At 38.4% G+C, this 7,744-nt stretch overlaps 1 protein-coding gene across 2 annotated transcripts in view; it reads right to left on the bottom strand.

Annotated features, from left to right (window-relative positions):
- aifm3 (apoptosis inducing factor, mitochondria associated 3) overlaps positions 1–7,744 on the bottom strand; it is a 31,987-nt gene that overhangs the window by 10,734 nt on the left and 13,509 nt on the right. For both annotated transcript variants that reach the window (XM_015398384.1, XM_015398386.1), the window contains exons 3-8: positions 4,961–5,174; positions 2,977–3,086; positions 2,788–2,897; positions 2,640–2,684; positions 961–1,057; positions 667–779 (exon numbers count right to left, since the gene is read on the bottom strand). In XM_015398384.1, coding sequence (XP_015253870.1) covers positions 667–779; positions 961–1,057; positions 2,640–2,684; positions 2,788–2,897; positions 2,977–3,086; positions 4,961–5,174 — 689 coding nt within the window. The remainder of the gene's footprint in view (positions 1–666; positions 780–960; positions 1,058–2,639; positions 2,685–2,787; positions 2,898–2,976; positions 3,087–4,960; positions 5,175–7,744) is intronic.

Genomic DNA, 7,744 nt, shown 5'->3' with positions numbered 1-7,744 from the left:
AAAGTATCTCGGTCTGGAATCTGCCTGCCTGCACTCTATCTCAGTATCTGCCTCAGCCGTCTGTCTGCTGACTAGCCTCTGGACTCACAAGGTTCCCCCCCTGCTGATCAGTATCCTCTCTGAGCAGGTATTAATCCCCGTCGTCTGAAATCTGCACGTTTCCTGGATCAACACTAACTGCTCTGTCCTCCTCAGTGGCTTCCCTCCCGTGACCAGTCAGAAGAACCCAGTTCCTGTGACCATTTAACTTGTAAAAATTGTAAATAAATAATTTTAACCTTTTCCCTGTTTCAAGAGTGTTTTCTGCATGTGGGATAGACGCCTTGAACCCAACATGACAGATTTTATTTAGGGTTATAAGAGTAAAAGCTGATATCGTGCACATCCTAATAAATAAAATTGTTTCTTCAACTTGAAAACAAATCACTATTTTGTGTTGGTCCCCCAACTAAAAATTCAACAAATTAGATAAGAAATGATGCTTGATTATTTGAGGCCCTGTATAATTTTTCACTGCTCTAGGTTTTTCAGCTTCGTTGCTGCATAATGAGACGCTGCTCCCAAAAGAGTCATCAGTGATGCAGGCAGCCTTTGCAGCCTCTTATGTAAGTTTTTGGGCATACTGAGCTTTGCCTCAGTGAATATGGTTGTGGTCTGTGTACAAACCTTACTCAGTTTAGGCCTGTCATACGGGGGATGTCTGTCCATGGTGCACATGACAATGCGATCTGTGAAGCCTTCTTGTCTCAGTGTCTCTGCACACACCAGACCTGCTGGACCTGCAGAAAAATTCACAAATTCAACCCCTAAAATGATGCCCTGTAAATTAAAATTAAGGCTAATTATTCATAAGCTGTTTAATGCTGTACCACAGTTAGAACCAATATATATAAAGTTGGAATAAAATGATGTTTATAACAGTGTGGCTGTTTTATAGTGTAGCCTGTATCCTGTACCAACCTGAGCCAATTATAAGAACATGGCTGAAGCCAGTGTTGGAGTTGATGACGGCCGAACATCGGGACATGGGTTTTAATCTTTTTTGTGACTGAAGAGCCTAAAAAATACATTGAAGAACATGAGCCCTCTGTGAACTGCATCAGAACCTCTTCAAAATCTTTCACATATTTATAGGTGATAAAATATAGCTTGCCATATAAAAGAGGGCAATTAAATTTCAATTTAATTCAGTTTATCATCTAAAGGCTCTTTACAGAACAATTCAACCATATCAAACGTTATCTATCAAAGAAAACCAGTTGATAGCAATAACTCACTGACTGGAAAGCAATCCCTTACACCAGGGGTCTTCAACGTTTTCAAAGCCAAGGACCCCCAAACTGATTGCGAGATGGAGCTGGGACCCCCTAATTATATATATATTGTATGAAATTGTGTTATATCAAACTGGTCCTATAGTCGCTCTATTACATATGGAGTCATGTAACGAAAGTAATTTCACCCTGGGATTATTAAAGTATTTCTGATTCTGATTCCTGGTTGATGGGACAGGTGTTGTGAATGAAATGGTGTCCAGCTTGAAAGAGCTCCTGTGTGTAGCTGAATGTGTGCATTGATGACTGAAAGACATCTTCTGCTTTCATTTATCTGTTTACTATAGTGTGTTGAATTCATGTTAATGTGTATTTAAAGACATTTTAATTAGTGCAAAAAATTGCAGGAGAGATTATAAAAAAAAGTAATCAACCAAGACTTTCGTGACCCCCATGAAGTACCTCCGCGGACCCCCTAGGGGTCGCGGACCCCCTGTTGAAGACCTCTGCCTTACACTGAGCATGCATGCAGCAACAGTGGAGAGGAAAAACTCTCTTTTAAGAGGAAAACATGTTGGATGCAAAGGTAAGAACAACAGTAGTCTGAGAAACAGACCTACAGAAACTGGAGGGTTCATTACACAAATGGCCTTAATGGAAGAGTTATAGGAAGAAATCCATGGCTGAAAGAAGCCACAGGCTGTTTGATGAAAAGAAGAAAACCTGTTAGAGGCTGCAAAATACAGCATAAAAGGAAATTCACCATAAAAGGAAAAAAAAATCTTACTTCAAACCTTACTGTGAGACTTAAAGGATTTTTTTAACACATTATTATCACATTCTCTAGGTGTACAGCATAGTAGAGTCAACCCTTAAAGACTGACACCTGTACAGTAATTACAGTGGAGGGGGAGGTTTCATTAAATGCAGACACAGAGGAAGGGGTGTCCTGAAACTCCTGCTTCCAACACACCTGACTCAAATATTAGCTCATCAGCAGCCAATAGAGGTGCTTGACAGCGTGCTAATGAGGCAGTTTAGCCATTTAATTCTGCTGTGCAATGTTTCTTCCTCTTTATTGAAAGGTTCAGAGCTGTAAAAAGTACTTGTCTCCTTCCAGATTTTCTCATTGCATTGTGATGCACTTATGCATTTAAGATCATCAAACCGATTTTTTATATTGTATAACCATAACCTGAGTAAATAAAGTTTCATGGTTTTTTTGTGTCACTTTGTTGCTAATCTATTAAAAACAAATCCCATAATTTTGATGTATGAGGATGGTTAAAAAAAGGTTCTCAGCGTGAATACTTTTACACATCTTAACAAAATCTCCACATTCCCTTTTTTCCCAGTTAGAATTACCTGTTTGTTTGCACGGATAATCACCTTGTCCTTTTCAACTCTGACCTGGAGCAAACACACAACAGTGAAATGTACACTTTTTTAAGGAGGTTTCACACAAGATAAGACAGGGAATGTGTTACAGGGGACCAGCAGCAGGAAAGGTCACCTGGAAGGTAGGCAGACTGTCCAGGCCTGGGAAGTCCTCAATGTCTCCTGTTGCTGTGCTGAAACAGGCGCCGTGCCACGGACAACGGACATGTCCTTTAGACAGCACACCTACAATGAGAGATAGTAAGCCAAAGGTGCCCCAGTGACAGAAAATAATAGCTAAATTGATGCTCATGAATGTCCTGACCTTTAACTAGCGGTGCACCGTAATGCGGACACTTGTGGGCCATGGCAGAAAACTCCCCTTGTTGTTTGATCAGCAAAGCTCTGCCACATCCCAAATCAACCTCTCGCATTCTAGCCCATACAGAAAAAAGAAGGCATGTTCTTATCCAACATCTAAATAACATTGGGAACAAAAGTAAAATGTTGCACAGCTAAAATTAATTCAGTTGTTAAGTGATTTTTTCCCGGGCACCCCCCAATGGCAGCCCACTTCTCCACAAGGGGATGGGTTAAATGCAGAGGTAAATTTCTCCAATGTGAGATCAATAAAGTTCAATTATTTGCTATAACCAAAGCAATTAAATATCACTATAACATAAAAGCAAAAGTCAATTATTTGCTATTTCACAACATTAGCAGACTACATTTTTTTATTCCTCATTTCAAGCATGAGGATGCCTGCATTTTCTCTGGCATTAAATATCAATCCCCTATTGTGTTTTTTTGCTGGTTGACATCAAATTTCTTCACTCCCTACTTTAGACCCTACATTTAGACACAGACTGGCTCAGGGATTTATAATATCCTCATAAAACACTTGAACCATTAGCTGTGGAAACACTTCAGGAGATAATAACTGACTCTGACACTCTTGGTCATCTCATAGGCGTATTAAAGAACAAATTTTACAGCTGATCATTATAAAAACCCTTTAAAAGTCTTCAAATATAAATACCTTATAGTATTGTATTGGGATTTTATGTGATAAAACCAAAAGAAGTACAAGCCTTTTAAAATGGCTGGAAATTATACATGGATCTTACATTTCATGGCAAAGAAAAAGCTGAAATATTTTCTACAAGCTATATTGCAAGGTGAGAAAAGCTCTGGGAAGATTAGTACAACTTGAATCTTGAAAACAGACCAACAATATAATGATATAGATTAAAGTGCCATAGTCAAAATAAGTTAATCCTAAATTATCTTAAGCCTTCTTATGGAGCAAGAAAAACCCTCCATTTGCTAGATGTGCAGAGCTGGTGCAGACATACCTTGTACTGTAGCTATAACTGCAGCAAAAGGTGTCTCTATAAATTTTGAACTGGTAGATGCTGAATAAAAAGGATTTATAGTTTTAAATTATGTTTGTTTTTTCTTATGCTTAAAAAGTATACTTATCTTTGTGTTAGTTTATCACGTATGGTTTAATAAAAAATACAATAAAATTTGAGCTTGAGGCATAAAAGCTTAAAGGTTAAAAAAAAGCCAGACTGTAAAACTGCAAGGACTGTTTTGCTGCCAATAAAAACTTCTATGAACTCTTCCATAGGTTAAAGGTATAGTGGATGATCTTTTATTTGTGGTTGGATCATCTAAATAAGTGGTCCTCCTAATTGTCAATCATTTTGGTGATATGTTTACGTAAGGTCGTCCTACATGCTCATCCCTTAGCTATCTTTTTCTGCGCACTGGTGAGCTATGGTTTCAGACAGTCATTAAAGCTCACCGCAGTTCTTTGAAAATGGCAGAGGGTCTTAAGAGAAAAAGTGTCTCCGAAGTGTATGAGAAGAAAAGAGAGGCCTCAGAAGAGGCAGATATATCCCAGAATGCTTTGCGCTGAGAGCAGTCCTCACAAAGCATTATGGGATTTGCTGTCACAGCGGCCCGCTGTCGCTACCTGGCATTGCCGATGGTGCAGGCACGGCCCAGTGGTGGAGTAGTTATTTGACCAACGGAGCAAAAAGTAGTGATCATCTATCTGAACGGTCAGTTAACTGAGTTTGCTATAAAGTCCACTATAAAGTCCCCCCCTGTATGTCGACACAGTATGCTTGTATGAGCTATGAGAACAGATTTTAAACAGGGTGTGCACGAGGAGAATATGGGCCCATGCATGCTCTTGCACGCAGATTTTTTTTTTTAAGCGGAGGGGGCGTTTCTTTTAAAAAGTCCTCCACAATACCTTAAAACAGGTTCTGGTTGGAAAATAAATGTATTGTTCTTACTGTCCATTTTCCAAGTCTTTGACGTGACACACGGAGGCCTCCACAAAGTCACGGGAGTTGTGGTTGAGTGGAAGCAGCATGGAGTCTTCATCAGAGGTGTGTGCCAGGGCCCCATTCAGTCTGCAGTCAGCAAAGGGGCTGGCTTTGCCATTAGGGGACAGGCCGTCCACTTCTTTTTCTTTTTCCAGGAGAGAGAGTTCCACTTTGACTTCAACTGCACAACACAGACATGCCATTCTTAGAAACTGGTTTATTAAACACATTCAATATTATAACAGAGTTAATGCCAGTGATCCGATGATGTGCTGCAAGTATTGCCCCTTTATGCTTGTTTTGTTGTCCTGTTTTTTTGTTTTTTTTCTTTCATTCAAACACTAGTTCTGTAGTTTTGTCCTGTTAGGTGTCAAATTGACTCCTACATCTCCACAATTGGACAAATTTAAGTGGTAATCTTTCTTTTTATTGCCGTTGTAGAGCATATGATATTTGGGCCACAGATACCAAATATCTTGATGATTAACGGGTAATGTTAGCTCTGTTTGATGTATAAAAATAACAGATTTATTTTGTTTTGGATTTTTTTTGCTGTTCGGCTACATCAAACAGTATCTCCTTTTTATATCACTACCTTATGTTGACCTTTAACGGGTCAGCTGATGTGAACCTGTGATTCTTTGCTTGGTAGGTTAGGGTGTAACAGAGGCAGCCTAACTTCTATTTCTTTCACCATATTGATCATTTGATAAAACACACAGAGACACTTGAAACATGCCTTGAAGTGTTTTGTTGAAAGAGAAAAGAAATCTCTTAGTTTTTCGGACTCCAGTGAAGTATAGTAAAAGCTGTTGTCCTCCAGAGAAGAACACGTGTAATAGTAGGAAACTTTGCCAAAAAACCCAAACAATTACATTTCTCAGAGAATCCAAGAGGTGAAAAAATAACCTGGAGGAATATTTAAAGCATTGCAGACCTCACTTTATTCAGTGGAGCTCAGAGCTGATGAAACACAGCTCAAGAATAAGAAATAGGCTGGCAAGAATGGCCTCAAGGTAGAGTCACAAGGACAAAGCCACTACTGACTAAAATGAACATAAAGAGCTATCTGACGTTTGCAAAAAAATTATATATATATATTATCATCAAGACATTAGAGAAAATGTTCTTTGCTGTCATTCTTAAGACATAAGAGGGACATAATTTTTTCAGTCAAACATGTCGGTTGGTTATTCAATAGGACAATGGTCTAAAGCACAAGAGCAAGTCAACCACAGAATAACATAAAAGCGGTGTGGTCTAGTCAAAGTCTATTCTAAATTCTAACAGAGAAACGGCAGCAGGAGCAGAGACAGGTTCTTCTTGCTTAAAAAATCTTTAACAAGATTGAAAGGATGGAGCATAGTGGTCTGAAAGACACATTATAAGCTGTCGCAAACTTTTGATTGCAGTTATTGCCAAGAGTGTTGCAACCTAATGATAGTTTTAGGGCCAAATTACTTTTTAATAAATAAGACCAGTGAGGTTCAATTAGGTTATTTCCTCTTAATAAATTATTTGAATTTTTTTTTCTTTATTTACTCAGATTCTGGTTATAAGATATAAATATCTGATCGATGATCTAAGATGTATAAGTGCATCATAATGCAGACACTGGGAAAATCTCTGAGAAGAAAAGTACTTTTACAGTTCTGTTGCTGTTAAATCTAAAAAAAAAAAATAAACTCGACTCATAATACATTTATGCTTTTAAAGTTAAATGACACATTAACTGCAAACACAAAAGAGGTGAAATAAAAGACAACAAAAACAAGAGTGTCTTTAATTTTCTATCTCTTTAGGAAAAGAATAAAATCTTTCCTCCATATAGATTCTTTTTCTTTTAGCTGAATGCGATGCGCTGCCGTTGGAACTGTGACTGTGAACTTTTAGAAAGTGTTGTGTAACTCCTGTTTTACTGCAACGGGCTTTATCTGTTCGGCTGGAAAAATGTGCTGATCATTCCGGTTCTTACACAGTAATCTGGCTGGAATTTTCTCCTGCTGAGCAAGTCTTAATTAAAATCAATGGAAAATCTTTATAGTAAGTGCAATTGAAGAGATGAAGGAGGCTTTTGTGCCCCTATGAGGAATATCTCTAGATGCAGCTGTAATGCATGGATATAAAACATCATGGTTGCACTGATATTTTATCTTAACAGATCAGAAGATTAAGAGATGTTTTTCCTAAACTTGGAGTTTAGATTTCATTTAGTGGCATGGTTTTGTACAGCTCTGATACAGACAAGGCAGTTTATAAAGCAAACAGAATATTTAGACATTTATGTTGCTGTCTTTCACTTTGCCTGATAAATGAATAGTGACCTCAAAATGTTCAACAGATTGTGTAAAGATTCTGTTTAACAGCAGGTTTTGTACCCAGAAACCAAATTTGTTTTGTCAATTTTACCAAGAAATGTCAGTGAAAATTTTAGCCTGGAATGATGTAAGAAATATGCCAAGGGCTATGAAATGCATGTCATTGAGTCAGGCGATTCTCAGCTAAGCGTTCAGATACGCTCATTAGGAAGACCAGCTCTGTGCTTGGAAGCCCCCTTGGCCTGGTGCAGGTGGTAAAAGACAGAATAACTCAGCCACAAATAATATCACTCTTAGACAATGTCTCCCATGCCATGCATGAAGCTTTTGCAGCTCCCTCAGTGACAGACTGTTGCATCCTAAACAAGGCTTTGTTCTGGGCTACTCCATAAAGCTTGGAGGTTTATAGAGTATTATTGAGGTCGACCTCAAT

The sequence above is a fragment of the Cyprinodon variegatus genome, unplaced genomic scaffold (assembly GCF_000732505.1).
Source record: "Cyprinodon variegatus isolate N-32 unplaced genomic scaffold, C_variegatus-1.0 Scaffold932, whole genome shotgun sequence".
NCBI lineage: Eukaryota > Metazoa > Chordata > Actinopteri > Cyprinodontiformes > Cyprinodontidae > Cyprinodon > Cyprinodon variegatus.
Note: the sequence above shows the minus strand (reverse complement) of the source record. Positions and strands in the feature narration are given on the sequence as shown.